Source organism: Apaloderma vittatum, unplaced genomic scaffold (assembly GCF_000703405.1).
Source record: "Apaloderma vittatum isolate BGI_N311 unplaced genomic scaffold, ASM70340v1 scaffold15173, whole genome shotgun sequence".
NCBI lineage: Eukaryota > Metazoa > Chordata > Aves > Trogoniformes > Trogonidae > Apaloderma > Apaloderma vittatum.
Window position 1 is genome coordinate 35,403 of NW_009709921.1, and position 23,554 is coordinate 58,956.

Sequence of the window (23,554 nt, forward strand, 5' to 3'; positions counted from 1 at the left end):
TAGCACTTTTTCCCCATTTACTGCTAAACCAGAATTGGCTATGAAAAACTCTTAATATTTGAGCTTGAAAGCCATTCTGGATGCAAGGCCTACACGTAAACCCTTGAATATGGTGATACCTCTAGCCAGCTACCAAATGCTTTTGGCAAATCCATGGTTGGAAAGCATCTATTTCTAAACAGAACTTGTTAAGAAGTTTATATACCACATACAGATAGCACCTAGAACATTTTTCAATGCCACACAACAGTGTATTTTTCTTTAACCTCTGCGGGTCAATTTAGAGGGTGGTGTGGACACTCGAAAGTAAGATGGACCATCCAGATTTCAGCCATGTCCAGTCACTGCCGAAACGACCATGTCAAAGGAAGGCTTTTGCACTCCAACAAGAAGCTGCCAACCCTACGCATCAAAAGATAGCTTAACAGAACAGTCCCATCAGTGGCAATGCTGTCCCCACAAATTCACTTCTGTCCCCTCAGCAGCTTCAGTATAACTAGCGGCTGAGTTGGGGAACTGAAGTAGGTTTTTTTTTGTTTTCTTTGTAGTTAGCTTCCCCAAGGGTTTCTTAAGTCAGTGTTGTCCCCAGAAGAAATGCTTGCCAAGGCTTGCTGACCGGATCCTGGGAGTGCCTCTTCAGTTTTGACAAGCCAGGTTAGCTTAAGTCACTGTCCAACTGCTATTAAACTAAATTAGTTGACTGCTCACAGCTGAGCATAACTTCACAGAGAGGCATAACTTCCAACAAAGCAGTAGGAACAATTATTGAAAAAAGTATCATCATAAACTGGTTATTCCCAAATCCTACTTGGCAGTTAGAGAGTGAACACTGAGGACAGAGATATCAGTAAGCAGTATCATCTGCATGGAAAAACCTGGAAGATATGCAAGGTGGAATCTACATACATACATAGGATTTGGAAATAATATCTCAAAAAGGCTTAATTTGATTAGAAAACATTGAATATAGAGTTTCTATAAATCCTGTAGAAAGAAAGGTAATTCAGAGGTACAGCTTGCTGGCTTAAAAAAAGAACTCTGTTCTTTGACTGCTAAGTTCGGCAAGTGTCTTGGGTAAAGACAGCACTGGTTACCCTGAAAAATTTTTACGATTTATATCAGCAATTCTATGCTTTTGCAGTCATGATTTTATCACCATGAGGCCAAGGCAGTTGGCATAGAAGAATGTAAACTTCAGCTCATTCTCATAGGCTCTGCACCAGGTTGATCTCAGCTTACGATGAAAGAAACCATGCCTGGTGGTCCATAGAACAAGTTGTTTCACTAAACCCATACTATTTGAAAGGAGAAACATCTCACATCCCCACACAATATTATTCATCCAAGTGGTAACCCAGTAGTGTAAATCATCTCTAGGTAGCCATTTACAAGATACGGGAGATAACGGTTTGGCTGCAGAACATCTATGGAGGAGGAAAACACTGTGAAAGAAGTGGAGGAACATGAAAACCTAGTGTTGAAATGTCTGATGTCTTTAGCGTATTTCAGTAGAGTCGGCATCACCTTAGTCTACAACCTGTTATTTACAAACTGCATGAAAAACTGGCTGTAGCCTGGGCAGGTTGTACCCTACATGGTTGCTTTAATAATTAAAATTAAGACAGAATTCAATCTCAAGCCTACTTATTTTAGGTTACGCTTCTACTACTTCCATCTACCTCAATATCCAGAAGTAGGTTAAAATTAAACTAGATTTCTTTATATTCCTGTTATGCCCAAGATACTAGAACTAGTCAGATAATTACCGTTTAAAAATCCATTTCTTTTAAAATCAAGAATGATGAAACAATGCCTGAGACACTATATTACCTTTTCCACCTTCCTAATGGTGTCTCCTCAACACTCATGGGCTGATGGGGCCTGTAATTCAGTAAAAAGAAAAAAGTTGTTCTGGCCGCTGTATGTACCTGAGCTCTCCTGATATAAGATGCAGCTTTTTTTGTAAAAAAAGGACAGTACATGTTTACTTTTGATTTGTAGCTGTAAGAGATCTTTCACAAGAGCCAGTTTCTCTCAAGTAATTTATTTCCTTGCAAAACACAATCTCAACATAAAATACAAACCAGCATATTTTCCTCTGATCCCTTTCTGCTACTGTACTATTTAATGCTACTGAAAAGTAGGTGTGAAAATTTCAGATGGAAGACTTGAGTTAATTGGATCACATCCCCTTCAAGTATCTCAATTCTTTTGCAGTAGTAAAACTTAATAGGGATTCAGAGGTTTGGTTTGTGTTTCCTTTTTTTTTTTTTAAGATTTCATAGGAATTACTATCCCAGAAGACAGTAAATGTCTAGCCTAAGATAAGGATCTTCTACTAGCTCCTCCTGGGGAAAGCATGACTGAAGAATTAGTATCATTAGTAAGCAGGACAGAGATCTTATTTTAGTGACCTTCTTCTATCAGCATCAGTGATGACTTACAATGGCAAAGCATTTAATATCAATATGTAAAACCCGTCAAGTGCTTTCTAAAATGTCAAGTGCCCCTCACCCAATTTACAAGCTATTATTTTATAGATACTGTATTATAAAGTGTTACAAAGTTATGTTATAAGCAGTTATTGGTGATTTTGCTACAGGCTGAATCTGTAAGAGTTGACTGAGCGAGTGGCTGTTGTGGGATGCCTATTTGGGATAGATCAAACTAATTTTTCCAGGACACCTTGGTGATGACTCAAGAGCCAGATAAGTTGATAAATACAGAAGTTTTCAGACTGGGAGAAGAAAGAGTATAAGAGGAGTACAGGCATTATGTACTTGATTACACTTTGTCTTCTCTTAAGACTATAATCACCATCGCATGGATAAAGGGTGTTTAAGTCTTTTATATTATAACTTCCCTGCTAGAAGCAAGTAGTCATTGTAGTACTAGAGGAATAACTGTAGAAATACTATGAAGGGCTCAGATCTGCCTCTGATAAGTTTCTCTACACACATTCCAACACTTGCTTTTCAGGAGGGTGTAATGATTTACACATTATTCATAAGCAGAGGAAGTTTCAACAGCAGATCAGTACATAAACTGACAAGTTCTATGTGCCTGTCAACAACGTGCAGCAGGGCTGTTGCTGTCTTTGGACTGTGTAGCAGTCGTCATGTAAAAAAATACTCTGTTTTTCTTTATAAAAAAATCCATTATCCAAAGTAACAGACCATGAGTAGGTATTGTGTAGATTTTCCATACTCAGCTGACCTCAACTGCTAACAGCATTAAAAATAGAAGAATAAACCCTCAAGTTTACGAATGTCTGGCAATGAACTGTGTAATCCTGGTGCATCGTTGCTGGTGTTGCTAAATCTCGTCTTGATAGCCCAGTGCCAGGTGCAACCACTGCACGCTACTTCAGTCATTCTGTGGCTTTCTGTGGAAGTATGTGCAGATCTTCCTCATGGAAACTGAAGTGGTTGCAGCCTAGGAATTAAAAAAAAACACAACAAAACAACATGAAAGAGTTCTAGGTTAACAGTTCATACACTGCCAGAGTCTCCCCTCCATCATTGCTCCAGTTTGCCCAACTAAGACAGTAAATGAAAGGTTCTTTACTATAATCTGTTTGTCTTGCAGATAAGAGGCTTACTACCAACAGGAAACACTGGCTAAAACCTAGGGTTGTCTTACTGCCATAAGAAAAGCACTCTGGCTGCAGTTTCGGCTTCCCTACAGCAGATAAGAGCTACAGATTTCCAAGATGCAGCAGATCAGCGAATGCTGCTGGTGTTTCAGGCGCCTCCTTGGGCTTTGAGGAGCACACAGGGCAGAAAAGGTAATTGTTCCATAGTAATCCCTCTCTGGGGCAAATCTTTCTTTAAACATGTACAGTGTGAAGCACAAGTAGTTGTAGGTTTCCAGTAACCAAGATTTCTTGGTACAAACACAATAGCAAGAGTTCAACTGCTATGCATAACTTAAAGAGTGGTGGCTTGCCCACTTCATAGCTGATAGAAGTGCTGGAAGAGGTGAAATCAGGTAAGAAATGAGATATCAAAATAAGCCTGAATGATGACAGCAACTTGTAGCATCTGATATTCACTTAAGGGTACAACTAAAATTTGGTGATTGAAACTTTACCTGACATTTACTGAAATAAGACTCAAAGACACTGTAGGACTTGGAGTCCAGTTTCAGAGACAAGTCATATTTGGTTTGTTTTGAAAAATGTAATTATCATTTCTTAGTTTGCATGTTAAACACTCATGGCAACTTTTTTAGCTGCTTTATAAGTTTAAAGTTTAAGCTTTATAAGTTTAACTTTCAGATCCTAGGATGAGCTCTGTGCCAGGCTTCTTGTACTTCAAAAGCAGGATTATGTAGGTCAAATCCTGCCCCCTGACTCTTTTACAATTCCTTTGTTTTCTGCTAGTTTTCAGTTGAAGGAACTGAAGGCATTATTTAGCCCCATGGTTTTAACATTGGTAACAAATTCTTTTGCTACCTGGGCTAGAATCAGGTTTAGCTCTTTCTTCCAATGCTAAAGTGGCCTTCCAGTAACATAAACGGGCAGATGTGACGGTGTATGCATAAACAGTAGATTTGCCAGGAAAGGTGCTGTCATTACTGTGCTTTTCAGAGTAGAGCTGTATTTCAGATGACAGCTACATCCTTGGAACATCCAGCTGGGGACTGTGAGGATCTTCGAGCTCCTATGTGCCCTTAGTCCCTTTAAAATGAGGGACACCACCATCCTAAAACTACTGTTCCTGCATGAAGGGGATTAGGAGATAATATTATTAATGTATCTGGCTTGTTAGGCCAGAAATCATCGCTTTTGTCCATAAGCATAGGGACTGGATAATTGTTTGAATGCCCAAGCAGGAGTGAACAAGGGGAGAGTGGCAACTAGGGATAACTTCTTTCACCACCACTGTCATTGACCATCCTACTTACAGTTTTTGGCGAAGTGGTGGCTGCCACAGCCTCTTGTCGTTTGGCACCAGGACTGCAAGATGATGAGGATCTGTTTGATGAGCTCTGGCTACCAGCTCTGCCAGTCCGAAGCTTCTCTCCCAGTGCAGACAACCAATCCTTTCTTTCAGGTGAACTATTCTCTTTATCTACTACCTTAGTGTCTTTCCCACATGGAGATCTGAAATGATGGGAGGGAGTTTGAACACGCGACAGATTAATACAGCTCCCAGGAAAGGAAGGCTCTTTTGGGCAGCAGTTGGAGCCTTCATGGTCATTATCCAAGTCAGCCAGGCTGAGAGAGCCTTTATCACAAGCTTTTTGGTCTGCAGCCAAGTGACATAAATTCAACTTGGATTTCTTAGCTGTGTGGTCCAGTTCAGTCACACAGCTACAGGCCTGCAGACACTTCTGCCCCGCATCGTCCTCTTTGCTGCAGTCAAGCCTTCTCTTGGCACGCTTTTCAAACTGTGAGTGTGGGGCTTTAGGAGGGCAAGCAGCTTCCAGGAGACCTTGCGTGACTTCTGCCAGCGCTTTTCTAGGAGAAACAGCCTTTTTTCCCACTTCTGGAGGAGAAGAGCATGGAGTCCTTGTAACCCAATGCTTAATGGACATTTTGGAGGAAGGGATCAGTTTGGGAGAAGCGCATGGGCTGTCTCCACTCTGCTTGGCTGGGGTGCAGGCTGTGGCTGTCTGGGTATTGAGGGTGCCTGTTGGAGTGTTCGTAGACAAGGGAAGGTCTCCAGAATAAGTGGGAGCACAGGCAGCAGGCTGTGGTGAGGAAATGCATGGCCTGCCCACTGTGAAATCCTTGGCAGGAGTACACTGTCGGCTGGCTGGCGGTCCTGATAGGGGAGAAATAAGTAGTCTGATGAGGAATACAGAACAGCAGATTAAAGACAGCCCTTTTATATACACCCCTTCCAACTAGAAGAAGAATTCAGCGCTGATCCTGCTTCTCAGACATACCCTTTTGAATTAAGAGGTTGCATAAATCCTTCTAATTTCAGTTAAACTGGAACAAGCCCTGTAGTATAGTACAGTATGTTTGTGTAATGTCTGACGTCTTTTCCTTCTGTAATGATCACTCTTATGTGAGCTACAGCCAAGGGACTAACAGACAGACAAAACACATCTTGAATCTTCCAAGTTTATCTAGCCTTGCTGGAAGCTTTGCAGTGGTTCTGTAAGCAGATCCCAAAGCCAATTATAATACTGAGGAAGTCTTATGCTATAGTGCCCTACCATATGAATAATGCTCCTAGTCAGGCATTAATAATTGTGTATTTTAAAGATGGGGAAAAAAAAAAAAAAAAAAGAGTGAGAATAGGAAAGGACATCCTTTCATTCTTGTCTTTTTGCTGGAGGATTTTCTGCGATGCTATATTAATATGAAGACAGTAGATATTTACCAGAGCCAGGGAAATGTGAGAAATTCTTCACCTCCTGAACAAGGACTTAAATTCCAAAGAAAATTAAATCTGTCACTGTAGTAAGTTATTTCTTTAAAACAAATGATTCCCAAACAGGTATTTCATAGTGGCTTTTGAGCTCACTAGCCCAGATGTAAACTCCCCTGCTTTTAAAAAAGAGGTTCTGAATACTCAGCTTCTTAAAACAGTAGCCACAGGTACAGGCCTAAGGACCTCACTAGAAACAGTGAGAATCAGATTTAACAAAGATCTCGTTCTGCAGCAATATTACAGTTTTTTTGGTGCTGCTTGTTTTGTTTCCTTTTTTCTTTATGGCAACAGAAAACACATTAGTGGGTTTGCTCGATGACTGCTTTCTCTAATAGTTACTAGTTACTCTGTGCATTTCCACTGCTCAGCACAAGAGCTCTAAACATTTTCTGAACTCTTAATTCTCAGCCTTAGCACCATGAAGCACTTCAATAGAACAATGAGAAGTCCAGTGCGGATAACCTGCCATTTTCTTTAGGATGTTGGGCTGTCTCAGAAATAATGTGTTGAGTGAGCACCTACATGACTCTTTCATTATATACCATACTAAACATCTTTCAATCCTTCTTTTTACTGTATTATCTAGTATCCAAAATACAAGTACGGAGCAAAATTAAATAGGATCACATATTAATGGATCCCACTACAAATCACTCTGACACACAAAACAGAGTTAAAGGCTCCTTGCCTGATAAAATATGCTACTTCATAAAAACTTGCTTCAGTCTAGGCTAAGAGAAAGTAATAGCCAAAATTGGGTCTCCTAATCTTTCTTTTATTGAGCATTTAGAAGACAATGATATCTCAGCTGGGGAATAAGTTGCACTTAAAAACCTAAGCTCGTAGAGGAAGAAAAGTAGCAAGCTCAGCAGCTCTTGATCCCTAATGACCATCTACAAATTCATACAGCAGAAATATTGCATGATTAGTTGGGTATAAGCACTCTCAATCCCAAATCAGTCTGAAAGTTATACTGTGGAGACATGGGATAAGGGAAATGAAAGAGTTGTCTGGGTGTCATGGTAAGAAGCAAACCCAGACTTGAGAAACATCTCCAAACTTGAGATAAAGAATACAGAAATCAGGCTTTTAAAAGTCTGCTTCTACTAAGGCAGTTCCAAGCTTTTAATTTATGCTGCCATTGCATGTAGTACAACACCGTAAATAGCTGCAGTCAGCCTGCATAATACCAAAGCAAGTTATTTTAGATATTTCTTACTTTCTCTGCGACAACTCTTCCAGACTGATACTACCAGTCTCCAGCTCTAATAGTCACAAATTGTCCATGCACAGGCCTGCTCCAGGAAAATTTGGTTACACAGAGCCATAGAGAAAGTAGTGCACCTTAGGGAAACTACAAAAATAATTTCCAAAGAAAAGGAAACTGTGCTCGCTACACGTGATGATACAGGTCAACAGTCAATACACAACCTCAGTCTCACAATTTGTTCCACATAAAAGGGTGGGGAGCTACCTACATCACATCCCAGCAGGTCTGAAATAGTATTTAGCTTTCCAGCTATGAAACAGTCTTCCCAGATAACTCCTATATTCTGCTTAGTGCTCAAGAGCCAAGGTCAGCAGGAAGCCTGCTGTTGTGTTTGCAGTGTCTGTGTACTTCCTCTTCCCTCCTGTGTTACTTTTATGCAGCAAGATCAAGGAGAAATAAGTTATTTTTCTAGTATAATTGCCAAAGCTGACTTGTAAAGTTCTGGTATACAAGCTACTTTACATTTTAGGCTTCTGGACTAGACCTACGCTTATTTCTCTTTTGCTGACATTGGTACACAAACTGATTTTTGAGCCCAGCCTGAAGCAGAGTGTGTGTGCACACAAACTACTTACCAGCTACAGAGCCGACCTGGCACTCTCCCTGCTATTGTCCTGCAAGCTTCCTGCAAGACTTACTCACTGGCAAGAGGTTAGAGGTAATGTTATCCCATTAGGGGGATTTGGAGACCTTCAGCCTTTATTTGTGTTAGCCAAGGTGAAATTCATGTGGAAGGTGGCTAGAAAAGATAGGTGGAACACAGGAAGTCCACCAGCAGCTGCTGGGAAGCTATTGTATTCTTAGTTTCAGAGCTACTCTACGAGAAGCTCATCTTATTTCACTTTGCATGAGGGAGTATTCTCCTTTCACCTACTCTAAGCAAATGCAAGTTTCAGACAAGTTCAAGTAGTGTTATGATCCAGGGCTCCTTTCTTCTGGTCTAGGGTACTGCCCAGTAAGTAGCTTCTCTACAGAACCCAGAACTCCTTTGCTAGCGTGAGTGCATGCTGCACAGCTTGTCTGATCGCCTAGGCCTTGTGGAAAGATACTGCATTTGTTACCTACCCTTAACAACGTGAACGGATGAACATGACTCATTGACTCTAGAATATTATGATCACGTCGTGATTGTCTACATGCATTTTTGAGGTACTTTCACTATGTGGCATTTGTGTGTATAGGCGGTCAATACCACTGAATGAAGCTGATAATTGAGATGTAATATCGATAGCAGCAGCAAAGCAATATGTGCATAATTCAGCTACCGGGCAGGAGGAAACAGTTCAGAGTTCCAAGGCTGTATATGTGGAGTCAGCCCTTTACTGGATAAACTAGCAAACTGGAAAAAGCATACGATCTTGTGGCTCTCAGTTGCTGCTTAATATAAAAAAAACCTGTGACTGGTCGCTGCAGTGCACATACACGTGACATCTCCCTTCACTGTTCAATTATTGAACTCTGCTGATATCCGCTGAAGTTCTGGCTGCCCAGCAAGCCGTATTGATGAATATTTGCTTTGCAGTCTGATCATGCAGGCCTCAGCATGCTTGTAAGCTATTTCAGCCAGCTTGACTTGTTGGTGGCAAGTAAAAGTGTTTGTCTGGCTATCTTAATTATTGCCTGATATGAAAAAATAGAAGACTAATAAGACAAAGCAAAAGCTTCTGTTGGTACAGAAAACCACCAAAATTCAGAAGCCATGCTGCAGTGCAAGATACCTCAGCTCAGGGGCCTTACCTGCTCCATGTCGTTCTTCTGGTTTCTTCTGGGCAACCCAGCCCACCAAGTTGGTTTTGCTGAATGCCAATTTCTCCTCCTCAGGACGACATCGTAATCGCCAAATCCTCACAGTGTTGTCATCAGAGCACGTGACAATCTACAGTATAAATTAAGTTTCTTGGAATAATCAGAGTACACTCTACGGATCACTGGCCAAGCAAACTAAATCAGCTACACTGGACACACCACGCCAGTTCGGCTGAGGGGGTACAAGATTTACCAAACAGATGAAAGAAGGCAACTCTGTTTCATTACTGTACCAGACAGCGATATTTGCTTTAAAGTGGGCAAGGCTGCTGCCTTCATGTCTTTCTGCTAGAGAAAACTCAGTCATCAGTAGCAGCTTGCCTTGCACAGCTGTGTAGAAGACAGTAGTCTGCTCAGGAAGGGCCAGGGCATATTTTGAGATGTCAATCACTTGGTAGACAAAAGCAGCCAACGTTGCCTTTTGCACCTGCATCTAGGTCTCTCTCTATTACTCAGGACCTTTTCTGCTTGGGGACAAACATTTGCAACGCGCTGAGAAGGTGACATTGGAAGGCTGTTGCACTAGCCTTAAGCGCTATCAGAGTCAGATGTCAGCAGTATCTGGCAGAGAAGCCAACTCTGCTAGAAACATTGGTCTAGATTCCCTCTGCAGCATCACGCAATCCAAAAGGATCTGCAGAATCTCATCGGAAGAAGTGGCAGAACCCGCCTAATCCACTTTTTATATCTCTCTTCAGACAGATTAGCTGGTGACTCACATGCGAATCAGCAGCAAGAGAAAAGGAAATGCTGTGGCCAAAGTTCATAGTAATCTGGATAGGAAAACACCTCTATGCTGACCTCTGTGACACCAGTATTATCCCCCCAGAAAGAAACTTTGCCTCTCAAATGACTTCAAGCCACTTCCTGACCTGTCTTAGCATCACGCTTTCCACTCTTCTTCATGCTTCGTCATTGACTATTTCTTACCTGTTTTATAGGCTGCATTGATTCTGCCTTTCCAAGACATCATGAGCAGGACTCTGGACTACCTCTAGATCACAGATTTAATCTAAAATGCTAATTGTCACATTTTTGTGCATCTCAGACAACTGTAACAATTCCCCCTGCAGGACTACCACCCTTCTACACTGTGATGCTTTTCTGAAAGTGCAAGCTAGGGAAAGTGACTGACTTGCTTAACACAGTGAAGCGAAAGAAACTGTCTGTTATTAGGACACTGCCTAGGATTTTTCAGGGTTATTTCTCATTCTGAGCTAGGCCAGTCATCCTACTGCAGTTCTCTTCCTTTTAGTGATGCCTGGTACATAATTACTGACCCAATTTCACCGTAGCTTTTTGCTTGTACACACAAATAATAAAACCAGCTCAGGTTTTGGAAAAAAGGTCACAATAAAGAGTCCACATGATTTTTAAAGGGCATTCAAAACTTCTTGTGGCTCTGTACAAGACTAGCAGATATATCAGTGGTCAGACAGATATGAAGGCTGTAAGTATGGAACCGCAAAACAAGCGTTTGGCTTATGAAAGCCCGGATTAAATGGTTTCACAGTTTTGTCTCTTACAGGTAGTGTTGCAAGCTCTCATCAGGAGAAGATTTTGTTCATTTGCAATTTCCTAGGTCATATCAAATAGCCTAAATTATTTAAAAATAATGAAAAAGTTTTGATACATTGTAATCATGTGACAAATCTGATTTAATATTTTCTTCCAAATGAACAAATACTGTTGCAATTTTGAAAAGCAGATGTTGCCGTATCACATCTATTGTTTCATGGGAAAGACAATTTTCCAGGAGACAAACCTTAGTGAAGTCTGAAGGACACCAAGCAATAGAGGTAACTTCCTGCGAGTGACCAAGGAGCATCCGTGGAGGAAGGCTGGGCTCAGATACCTTAAAAAAATCCACAGAAAAGCAAATAGGCAGTCAGAAGCCCTGCAGTCTAATATACTATCGCTAAGAAAAGACCCCACAGCCCACCTGTGAAGCACGTGAATACTTTCCATCTTTCCTGTATGAGATGGTTAAATCAAATGCTCTCAGCCTGTCATCAAGAGGCAACAACTGATGGAGCCCTAAGTATCACTTCATGTTTCGTTTCTAGAGGTGAAGCAGCTGGTCAGCACTGTGATGGACTGACTTGCCTGGAAACCCTCGTTCAATTCATGCTGCACACATGAGTTCTGCCTCCAGAGTTCAGCTCAAAATACAACACAAGCGTTTTACTATATTAAGTAGCTGTTCTAGGTAAGATGCTTCCAAGTTTGGGAAGCTTGTACTTGAAATGAGGATAGGCAAATATCTTCTGCTGCCATTTTACAACTGTCACAGGTCAATGGTTTATTAAAAAAATGAAACTGCCACCAACTCGTATAGACAAACCTTCACTGGTTTCAGAACTGGCATTTGTGCGACTGCCAAGTGCCTGCACCTCCTCCAGCCAACCAGCTGCACCAGAGACCCTCATAGGAGTTCATAAAAAAGCTCTCTAAATCACCTATCCTCATTAAACTGATCTCCATTTCTCTGACACCCTTCATAAAAAAAAAAACCAAACAAAAAACTCCAACAACTTTCTCCTATTTCAGTGTGTTACTATTAATCTTCAATTACAGGTCATGTGAGTGACACAGAGCTGAAGCTAGCATTAAGTGGCCCAAGGAAGAAAACAACATACACACGCAGAGATTATATCCAAGTTTTGCATGCTTTCAGCAGGCAATTCTGTCTGGAGCTGTGAGTCACCACTACTGATGTGACATTATAAGGGGGATTTATCAAGGGGATTTGCATAAACAACTAAGTGAATGAACAAATCCTTTACTGTGTGGGAAAAGGAGCAGACATTACATACAGATTTCAAAGGAAGATGCAAGACAGAGGGGAAGGCTCCTGATTTACACGCAAGTTTTTCTTTTGTGGATCTCCTCCTACAGCAGCCTGCAAAACCACAACTGACTATCTAGCTTCAGATCTTAAAGTTGTTCTGATACAAACAGGTTCATCTTAACAGGCCACTTTTTTCCCCTGGCACAGCTGAGGCAATCACTTGACTAAAAATCCACTAAATGCCTTGGTTGGAGCATTCCCTTCTCTGTCAAAACATGCAATACCATGGAAACCAAATCCTTATTTAGGAAATAAACAACAGGAGATCTTGATGTAGAGATCACCTCCGTTTACATTTAATAGAAGTCCTGCTATACACACATAAGAGACACAATAGTGGTCCAGTAGCCACTGATTGCTGAAAGGAAAGCAGAGGCAGAGAATTACTCTTGCTAGAACACAGTGGTTTGACACTAAGCTAGTGTAAATTAAATCAACTACACCCACTCATATTATTGTGAACTAAGGAAGTTGCATAGTTATAGCTGTGTCCATGGGTTTTGGCAGAAGACAGTTGGCCAGTCTGTGCAGGTTAAGTCAGGATTAGCCACAGCACATGCTGGTTTTTTTGCCAGGTTTGACAGGATATTGGTGCGGAAGTTAGAGCTATTGTGGAAAGGTTAAAAAGAGAAGCCTAGGAAATGAGAATTTATTAGTTACTCTACTCACTGAAACAGCTGTTGTACCCATCTTTGAGATTCAGCATAAAATGGTGTATATAGTTTTATGTACCCTATAGGTGCTGAAATTCCAATGCTGGGACAGACCAAAGGGTAAGGTAATATGGTCACCTCAGAGTGATTCCAAAGACAATGTAAATATATGTCTACAAAGGATATTTTTATATTACCAGGAAGGTATTTCACCTACGTGCTCTCTTTGTCAAGACAAACCTTGCTGCTCTCAGGCTTGTTCAAGAGCCAGTTCATTAATCAACAGACTAGTAATTAAAAAAAAAAAAACCAAAACCAAACATCGAACACAATAAAGCGTTTAGTGCCTGGAAGTGATTTCTATATGGAAACATCATCCTTGTCAGCAATACCTTCTAGCCACAGTGCTCCTTGGGCATTACCAACTCAAACACAAGTTCACATTGCAGCAAAAGTTTCTCAGAGAAGAAATCTGTGTGGACATGGTCTTGCTCTGCCTTCCAATCCTCTATAGATATGGAAAGCTAGGGGCTCTTCATTAAATTCTTTCCAACATTACCTGTTAATTGCTCATGAAATATCTAACCATGTTTTTTTCACAGCATAGGAAGTCCTCATCCCAGGAAAAGATACATATGTTTCAGAATCAGTAAAATCTGCTAACGTTTAAAACAAATTAAGAAGCCTCTGGATGTGACAGATTTCAAACAAGACAGTTTTGCTGCAGACCCACTTTCTAATATGACTGTGGGATTAAAATAAAAGCAGTCATCTGATGATTTGTTTAATAAATATGCAATACAACCTGTCACTCACACGTGATAGCAACAGAAGACTTTTGTGCACAAATGCATTTTGAACGTGCTTAAATACTTAAACTTTCATATGTAACGACACTTGAATGCACTCAGCTGAGTCCCAGCCTGTGTTCCAAGACAGTACGAAAACACACAAACGCAGAAAGCGCAACTCAAGTTTGCACAGGTATTTTTGCTGAACTCGCACAGAGCATGAGGAAGGTTAGAATTACACCACCTGGCATGGCAGTAGGCATGCCGCTGCACTCCTGCTACTACTGAGTAAGCAATTTAGCTGCTTACAAGTGTTCTCTAATTCAAAGAGAATACAGGCTCAAACCACGACCTCAGAAGGCTGACCCTTTGCTCTGAAAGGTTTGTATTTTACTTTCAAACTCATTGTGAAAGGAGTAAACAAGTCAGGATTCCCTAAAAATTAACCCAAACCTGAAGCAGGCAGTCACCAGTAGTTTCCGTCTATTCTACTTCAACCAGAAGTCTACTCTGTTCCCATATGAATGTCAAATATGGAGAATAACTTGAAGCACACCTTATTCTGAGGTCTCTGCTATTAACTTGGTGACATTTGCATATCCTACACATCAGTGCAAGATGCCAAGTGACGAAGCCTCAGATGGCAGACAGTGCCTTAGAATTTTGCTGAAGGCTTAGGCTGAGCCCTTGCTGTAATACAAAGGCTTTAACTACTGCAAATTAAGCATAAGAAAAAGCCATGTCTGAAGCAAGAGCTGGAAAAAGAGGAGGTGGGGAAAAAGAGTGGCCTTTAAAACAATTAAATTGTTGGGTTTCTGCTAATGTGCTCCACTGCTAAATATGAACCGAGAACTGTCTGTCTACTTGTCATAGCTGGCTGAATCAAGAGGATTGAAAGAGGATTTTAATGCCTATTAAAACCAGATTAACATCAGCAACTTGCAGCAAGCAGCAGTGATGAGAGACGTATTGATGGCAGGAGGTTAGCTCTGTTTTACATTAAACAGTTACATCTAGCCTGGGACAGCAACGACCACACTCTGGGCACAAAGTGCCAGGAGCTAACCCCACACTCCACTGAGTAGGAGTGGGAGGCTGGGAGTATCCGATGTGAAAATGAAAAGTGAACGAGAAGAAAGAATGGAGCAGCTCTGGGTTGCACACTTGGGGCTCTCCTAGTCATCTCACCTTCCAGATGTACGCATTGCAGTCACTTGAGCCACTGACCAGGAACTGGTCATCTGGGCTGGTGCTGGATTTGATGTAAAAGCTTGAGTTCTGGTGCCCGCTGAAAACAGCCACTGTGAGGAGAAAAAAAAACAACAAATAAAAAACTAAAAAAAGAAAGAAAATACAAGCCCCACTCAGCGTACAGCTGTGGAGTCAGTTGCACAAGGACGGCTGATCTTACAGGCTTTTCCTGCCTCGCCACATATCCTCTGGAGAAAGTGGCTGCACTGCTCCCTTGCTCTGGGGAACTTATTATTCAAGTGGAGCCCTTCAGGCTTCCCAAACGAAGCAACAGCTCTCTCCAAAGCATTAGGAAGCAGTGTCAGTTTCATTAAATCTTTAGCTTGACCCATGTCACAAGCAGGTTGAGACATCACCTGCGCTGCCCCACTGCTCTGGTTAAGGTTCATTGTTCCTTCCTTGACCGCCATCACCAGCCCCGCTACATTTTACAAGGGCAGTTGCATAGAAAAAACACTGAAAGCCTTCTTACGCCCAGGTGGCAACAAAGGCGCCCCTCCTCCCACTGCTAGCATCTTTATTTTGGCAGCAAAACTTGCATTGTGTCAGCCATGCTTGCCAGCTGCCTGTATGTAAATCCTCAACAGCGTTTGCCGATGCCTTGAAACCACTGAGTGGCTGTGAGGGCCTGAAAAGCCAGGAGCCGGCACAAGAGCTGAGTGTGGCTCCAGAGCACTCAGCCACACCGTGTCCCATCCTTGCTTCGGGTCAGAAAGGGTGGGATTCCTGATGTAGCACCAGTCTGGGCTGCTACCCCCTCTACCATCCCTGTGTAATAGCGGTTTTGGTGAAGGAGGTGACCCACAGACCAAAGGACAGTCTTTGGCAGTCCTTGAAAAGTTGCGAGACCCCAAAAATACCCCTTATAATTTTACCCACAGCTCTCTCACAGCAGCAGTTACCAGACAGCACGTCCCTTCCTAAGCCAGACCTGCCAGCAAGTCCTGTTAGAGTGAGGATTTGCTCACGTACCCCCCTTCCTGCAAACTGAAGCTGCCATCTGGATAAAAGCCAGGGAGGGAGGAGAGAGGCGCTGAGACGCGGGCAGGCGCTGCCCTCTGCGGGAACAGTGGCACAGCCAAAAAAAATAGCTCGCCGGGACTCACTGGCTGCAGCCAGAAAGCAAGAGCCCCCATGAAGAGGCCGAGATGCCCTGAACTTTACAGAAAGCCCACTCCCACGGGGAGACAGGCCAGCGGATGTATTTTCACAGCTCAACGGTGGCATCTGGGGTCAACCACAACAACTGACCTAGTAATATTTACTACTTGTACCGCTTCTCGCCTCTGGAAGCGCTCCCACCCACCAGACTGCCTTCCTGAGGAGCAGACAGAAGGACACATTGTTCATTTAAGTTCAGTTAACTGAGAGACAGAGAAAAGGCAACGGAAACAAAATCATCTGCCTGGCTGAAATGCATTTAACAAGTTCTGCCACTTTCTGAGAAGAGGCCACTGGCCTGTGACAAAGCAGTTCAGTGCACCCAGTGCTGTGGGCCATCTTGTCGACAAAAAGGTCACAGACGCAGAGCTGAAGGAATCTAAGAAGCTGAAGCATCTCCACAATATGCTGGGGATGCTTTCTCCCAGAAACTGCTTTAGAAGGTAAATTTAAAAGGCATCTTAATATACCTGAATACAATGTATCAGGAGGTGACTTTACATGGATTCGTATTTAAAAGTTTGAAAAATGAGTGACTGCCAGTAAGTAGAAGATTCATACTTGCTTCTGGTGGGTAGCAGCTGGATACTAGCCGTTCCTCACCAGACAACTAGACTCAACATGCAAACTACTGTTAGTCTCTGTTTGGCTGAACCAGTATCTGCACTGCTCTAAGTTTTTGTGCTATTACTTTTAAGTGGATGGCTAAACACAAAATATTAACCAATCTTCTAACAGGTGCTTTCTCTCCCTGGTAGCTTTAGACATAAAAAGCACAAAATAGATTTCCCAGGCATTCAAAGTGGTCTCTGTTTCTCTTGGTGACAAGGAGAAACTTGGTTTTCTATGCTCTAAGCATCTAGACATCTGTTATTTCTGCAGGTATCATGCTTACTTGGAGTGGTCCTTAAACTTGTCATATTGAACATGTAGATACTGTCGTCAGTGCAGTTAGCAAACAGATTAGCACCAGTGGAATCCAAAACCAGGCTAGAATATCCTACAAAGAGAGAAGTTCTTGATAAGAAATAGCTCAAAAAAATTTTTTGAAAACAGGCATTTTCAAAGAAATACCTAGAGAAGGAAGTTTGGAAAGGATCTCCATAATGTACGACACTGTCATTGGAAAGAATTTGTCTGACAGAGCACTTGCTGGAAAAGGAAAGTTTCTGGAGTAATTCCTATATTTTCTCGTGAGGATTCAGGGTGATATTTAGAGAGGGATCTCAGCTTCAGATCAGGCAAGCAATTTATCTGATACGTTTCAAATGGATAATAAACCAACTGTAAAAACAGATTAAAAATAAACAGGAGTCCTCATGCTGTGGTAGAGTAAGCCATCCCAATTTGCTAGTGAAGTAAGAAAAATCTTTCCCCTGCAAGCAAATTATTTCACAATCAGCTGCTTGACCATTTCCTTCATGTTCTTGGGACTGACACTGACCGTTACCACATCAGGATACTTGATTAGATAAGCTATCAGGAATTAATGTGTTGCATCAGAGCACTGCAAGGTGTTAAGATACAAAGAAGGGCAGAGCAACACTAACAAGAGTGCTATTGTATCAAACAGCATAAAGTATTGCTCCACTCTGGAAGGTTATAATGTAAAAACTCAACCCAGTCTGTTGTCTTTGCAAGATACAAAGCAACCAAAGAGTTTAATCTGAATTCTTTGAATAGCTTAATTCTACCCCAAGAGCTCTATTACCTCCTCACCTCCATTTCTGAAAATGCACTGCTGAAGCTTGTGCAAGTTTTTATCATTGGTGCAGGGATACAGAAGATACTTGCACTCTTCAACTTGAAAATTTGGTATTGGCAATCAAAGTACCCCCTTGAGCTTGTCAGTCTAAGCAATAATTGGCTAGGAAAAAGGAGAGGTGGCACTGCCAGTACTTCCCAAAATCACTTTGCACTTTAACAAATGCATCCCTCAATAACTCACCTAGTTTGCGAGTACTGGTCCCAGGGTAGCAAAAAGACTTGAAAGGCACCGGGTCCTGACGGTAAGTGGCATAGTTCTTGCGCAGGTCCCATACTTTGATCACACTGAAATAGAAAAATGTTTTCAACTTCAAAATCTCTTCTACAATGCTGATAGGGCCTTCTAAAAGCACAGGAAGACAGGCTGCTCGTTACTGAGGAGTGTCCAGCACTAAGGAGCGCAACAGAACAGAAGTAGAGCAGAGTCAGGCTGAAAGAAAAGCAGTTGCTCCGCTGGGTATGGGTGATGAAGCAGCACTGTCTTCTGTAACTAACACAGGATGCAACAAGAACCTGCAAGTCGACTTTCTTCAACTAGTAAAAGGATATACAAGGATGCCTTTATACTCTTGACTTGTAGTTTTAAAAATGAAGTTTTTTCTTGCTCTCCAGGACAGGAGAGTCAACCTTATCTGCCTCAGAAAGGCTCTGACCACCTGAAGCCTCCTAAAGAATTGAGTCCTGAAAGGGTAATCTCTGTGCTAATTGATCAGACAGTTTGCCTGAACTCTAAGATGGTGCAACAAATCTGGCACCTAAAAGAATGCTTCTTTTGTAACTCAAGGCAACATTTTCTCAAGCATGCCTACACATATCCAGGCACCAGCCACCCACTTGCATCCCGAAGGAGCTCACTATTTTACAATAGTCTGTTTATATCTGGTCCCATAGGTCCATGAGAATAGAGAGAGATGATGAGAACTGTTCGCATTCTGCCCCATAGCTAAGACACTAAAATAATCATTTACCACATATGTACAATTTATCCCAGTGCTGCAATTTCCAGTAAGGAAGAAAAGCAGCACTCAGCTTTGCCAATACAAGCTGGCAGCGTAGCTCCAGCCTTGTGGGCCACTGAGTGATCTTAGAAAAAAAACTCACAGTCCTTTTGTGCCACTAAGAAAAACACACTGAATAGACAGAAAAGCAGGCATCCTCCCTCCTTACCCATCAACAGCACCCGCAGAGATAAGAGTATGCTCATCCTGAAGCAGCACCACAGTTACACTCTGCTGGAAATCCTTCGAAAGAAAAGATAACAAAAAGATTTTTAAAAAAATCAACTTCATGTTCTTGCAAGGACAGCAAGATCTTCCTGCTTAGTTCAAGGCCAAGTGAACACTGAGAAAACCTCCTCCTAGCCAGGCAGGAGAACCTGGAAATATCAGACACGATTTAGGACACAACAATCCTTGGAACACTCCCACCAGTGATTGCCACTGAGTGCTAAGTGTCCGGTCAGCAATTTGAGGTTATACATTTCGGGACAGAGGTAAGAGACCTGCCTTCATCACAACATTTAATAGATTAAATAAGACCAGGTCTTACTCCAGAAGGCAGTAGTTTGTGTGGTCAAAATAGAGAGGGGGAGAAAAAAAAAAAATTACAACTCTCCCTATCTCCTCCCTCAGAAAAGGAATGCTGGCCACTCCTTTCCTCTCTGAAGGAAAAAAAAAAAAGTATGTATTTTCATGTACCATTTGCACAAAGATGGTTTTGATGGCACGTGGGTTGTTAGACAACTAAACAATTTCTAAAATTAGCTGTAGCAAGTGGTCACGACACGAAAACCCACCTCTGCAAAGATAAATGAAAGCATTTACCACATTCAAGCCAGATATTTCTCATAATAGTTATTTAGGAAGACTTTTATGACAAGCATTGTCCTCCAAAGAGAGGCCTACATTTCATTTATTTCGCAGATACCTACCACCAAGGGAGCAAATCCTCTTAGATTCTGCCTTTTTTTCTTCAGTTTAGAAGGAGTCTGCTTGTCAACCACATTGTGTGCCCCACTGATTTGGTTCACCTGCCTGTAAAATCCATCTGAAAGAAAACAAAGATACCTCAGTTAATAGTTCCTGTGCAATTTCGCTATCACTTTGAGAAGAATGCAGTTGAAAACAGGAGCATATATGGCAAAAAATTACAGACGTCAATGTAGGGTGGTGACTGAAAGTTAAGACTTGTCTAGGCAGGCTGCCTTTGGAATCAATACCTCTTGGTTTGGTCTTCAGCATGCAGCCTGGTCTGGAGCATTCAACTCATCTCATCCTGAACAAAACCGCACTCACCAGGAGGTTTACAGTGCTCTTCCACTCTATTTCATGACCTTCTATTTAATCTTTTGTCTGCACTGCTCACTTTCTGAAAACTACTGCTTTACTGGAGTAAAGTGACTTTTCTGCTTTTTTTCCCCTCTACCTTCCATTTCAGTCATGTGGATGCTCCCTTTCCCCCCAAATGCCACTTTGAAGAGCCAGGGAACCTGGGACAGATGTAAGCATGAGGCATGTTCTGGCAGCACAGGCCAGGAAACTGCTGGGACAGAGCAGGGAACTGGGAAGAGGCATAAGGGCATGACATGACTGAGGAAGAAAAAGCTCCAGCAAATAGAAAGAGAGGAGCAGAACGAGCTCACTTGGCATTTAGTGAGTATTTGCACAGTGTATCTAGTTATTCCTAGCACTCTCGAGCTCCTTTTTTCTCCTGCGCTCTCTGCCTTCCTTCCTACTCTGGCAGGAGCCTTCCCAGCTTTGCTTCATCCCTCTGCATGGCTCTGACCTAAGCAGTCTCACCCATCCCACGTACTTCCATGCTGTCCCATGTAGGTATGTACTCTGTACCTCCTTATCTCCTTATCAATGCACAGGGTATTATCAGGCCAGTATGTATCTCATGCTGCAAACCTGAGACTGTTACAAAGTGGAAAACCGTATTATACATAGAAGAAATACCTATTCCACACTTTTCGTGTACTAAAGCAGTACACTGTTATCTGACAGTCCTTCTCTTCTTACTGAAGTGCTGCCTATATTGTAATTGAAAGCATCAGTCCAACAAGTGCACCTGAGTACTATTTGTACACAAGATACCGAGGTTTTCTGATACACATCCAAAAGTTGAGTTACCCTTCTTGTTGCATCTGGTATCCCAAACCATGATGTTTCCATCTCTGCCTCCAGTACAGAAGACAGCTGAGAGAGAGAAAAAGAAGGCTATTAGCTTTCAAAAGTGTTAAATTAATTATCTAAATGCAATACAATGTCATCTATGTGCCTCTGGCTCTTTTGCCCCACACTTGGAATGCTGGTCCTAAAAATACAAATATCAGGCCATTATTCTGCCGTGGTTTTTTATTAGTTTTGTTACTCTTTCTACCCTTTTCTTAGTACTACTCAAGAAAAATCTGCTTATGAAAAGAGCATTTACACATTTATGTATGAAAGTAGGTATCATATCTTAAACTTGCCCAAGATCAGCAATGTGCAGACGTTAACATCAGGTCACTGTGAAGTCCCAACAAGTTAGTTTTGCTTCGCTGGCTGGGTCATTGCTCAGTCAGCCTGTGCTATTTGTAACTGTCAGCTTCCAAAGCCCTTTCTTAGCCCCCAAAGTACTGATGTGCCAGGGGGAAAGAAATAGGGAAAAACAGACAACAAGGAATATCAACAGTTACCTTTCTCAAATCTAGAAAAAGCAACTGACTTGAGGCTACACTGGTGACCTTTGCATATGCCAAGAAGCTCGCCGGCTCTCACGTCCCACACCTTGGCTGTCTGATCTCCCGAAGCAGTGACCTTCAGAGGAAAAAATAAAAAGCTTTAGTCATTTTCTGCACTCAGTTGCCAAAGCATTAAAAACAAAGTTAGATAGCAAAAGACTGCTTACAATCTTGTGTTCCCCTGGTACCCAGGCAAGGTCAAACACAGCATTTGAGTGAGCCTGCCATTCTATCAAGAAAACAAAAGCCAAGATTAATTCCATGCATTGCAGCAAGATATTTTGCAGAAGACTAAAGAGCATCAGAAGACTTGATAACAGCTTGCCTCAGGCACTAAAACCAGCACAGAACAATTCACCTACTACTGTTGTTGCAGGAGCACACTCAGTCTGTTGCTTTGCAAAGAAGACTCAGCAAAGTACATGAAAGGATTTAAATATTGTCCACATCTATATTTAAATATCTTGCAGAAAGCTTTATTTGATTCCAATAAATCATGTACTTGTCACATCAAATGAAGATCACATTCTATGTAGCATTTACCCTTATAGATGAGTTTGCTGGTAGTTTGAGCTTCAGTATTGTACAGTCTAACAAATCCTTCTTCATTTGCAACTGCCAGTACGTGTTCCAAACTTGGAGCTGAAAAGAAGGTAAAACATATTTGTGTGTTATATAGCTGATTCATAATCGCGTCCCCACTCTCTGTGAAGGGCCACAGACACTTTAAATACACAGCAAATGGATAGCTGTGAAATAAACAGGATCAACATAGGTATTTAAATGTTCAGGAAGAAGTTCTTCACCATGAGGGTGGCGAGACACTGGAACAGGTTGCCCAGAGAGGTGGTGGAAGCCCCATCCCTGGAAGTTTTTAAGGCCAGGCTGGATGGAGTTTTCAGCAACATGATCTAGTGAGAGATGTCCCTGCCCATGGGAGAGAGGTTGGAACTAGATGATCTTTACGGTCCCTTCCAACCCTGACAATTCTGTGATTCTATGTTCAAAGCGCAGAAATATTGGCAAGCCTAAATGTTCCATTCGGGAATCACTATACAAGGGCAATCAAATGGCTCTAGGAGCAACTTTGGAGATAATGGCCTCTTTTCCCAGCTGCAATAGTTCTGTAGTTATCGTTCTTTCTGTCTATACTACCTATCATCTAAAACTTCTGGTATTTTCTATGGATCTGGGTCAGAGAAGCAGGGAGCTGTCTTAGAGAAATCTATAAGCTCACACCAACACTAGAGTACTACAAATGAAAGAGTTTTGCCCTAAGGATACAGGAGCTTCCCTGCTTACTTAACACGTATTTATCATGGGAAAACATGCAACTGCCTCATGACATCCACCCGCCTCTTCCATTTCTACACACTACTCTCCATCCCATTATGTCTTTTACATGTTTTGAACAAAGCCCAATTTTTCAACTACGTAGCCTAGCACTGTCACCAAGAGGGCATACCTCGCAACAGACAAAGATGAAACAAAGAGGCATTACAGCTGCTTCTGTCAGGAAATTCTTCCCACCAGCATATCCAGGAGCACCAGGATCCCATTTATGTCGCATCCAGGTGCAAGGACACTATTACCAACTCACTTTAAAATGAGAAACTACGAAACTAAACCATGAGACGTATTTGAACAACCAACCTGGCAGCTGTGCCCAGACTCTGGCCCCTGAAAAGGCCTTTCGGAGGGAACCTCACCTGAAGAGAAGGCGCAGCCGAAAGGCGGGACCGGCATTCCCGTTTCACCGTAAGACAGGTGGTCATCTTCACGGCGGCACTGGTAGCTATCCAAGAGATGCTGCAGGGGAAGCGGCGGGGAACGATCTACGGAGACAGACAGACGGACGGTAACAACACCAGGCACCGCAGACTCGGACGCG

The 23,554-nt window shown here is 42.2% G+C and overlaps 1 protein-coding gene across 1 annotated transcript; it reads right to left on the reverse strand.

The window, feature by feature from the left end:
- Positions 1–3,366: 3,366 nt before the first annotated feature.
- DTL (denticleless E3 ubiquitin protein ligase homolog (Drosophila)) lies at positions 3,367–23,498 on the reverse strand. The gene is made up of 14 exons (XM_009867119.1): positions 23,373–23,498; positions 22,207–22,305; positions 21,831–21,892; positions 21,619–21,739; positions 21,071–21,136; positions 19,870–19,985; positions 19,107–19,180; positions 18,121–18,224; positions 17,068–17,172; positions 14,949–15,061; positions 11,231–11,320; positions 9,397–9,535; positions 4,909–5,771; positions 3,367–3,435 (listed from the first exon to the last, which is right to left on the reverse strand). The coding sequence occupies exons 1-14, from the start codon at positions 23,407–23,409 to the stop codon at positions 3,367–3,369; spliced, it is 2,058 nt and encodes a 685-aa protein (XP_009865421.1). The 5' UTR covers positions 23,410–23,498.
- Between the last annotated feature and the right edge of the window lie 56 nt (positions 23,499–23,554).

Coding starts and splice junctions, on each gene's coding strand:
- DTL (XM_009867119.1), bottom strand. CDS start 23,409: ATGCCGGTCCCGCCTTTCGGCTGCGCCTTCTCTTCAG. Junction 11,321..14,948: donor GCAATGCGTACATCTGGAAG/GTGAGATGACTA, acceptor GATTTTTTTAAG/GTATCTGAGCCCAGCCTTCC. Junction 9,536..11,230: donor GTCCTTCAGACTTCACTAAG/GTTTGTCTCCTG, acceptor TTTATACTGTAG/ATTGTCACGTGCTCTGATGA.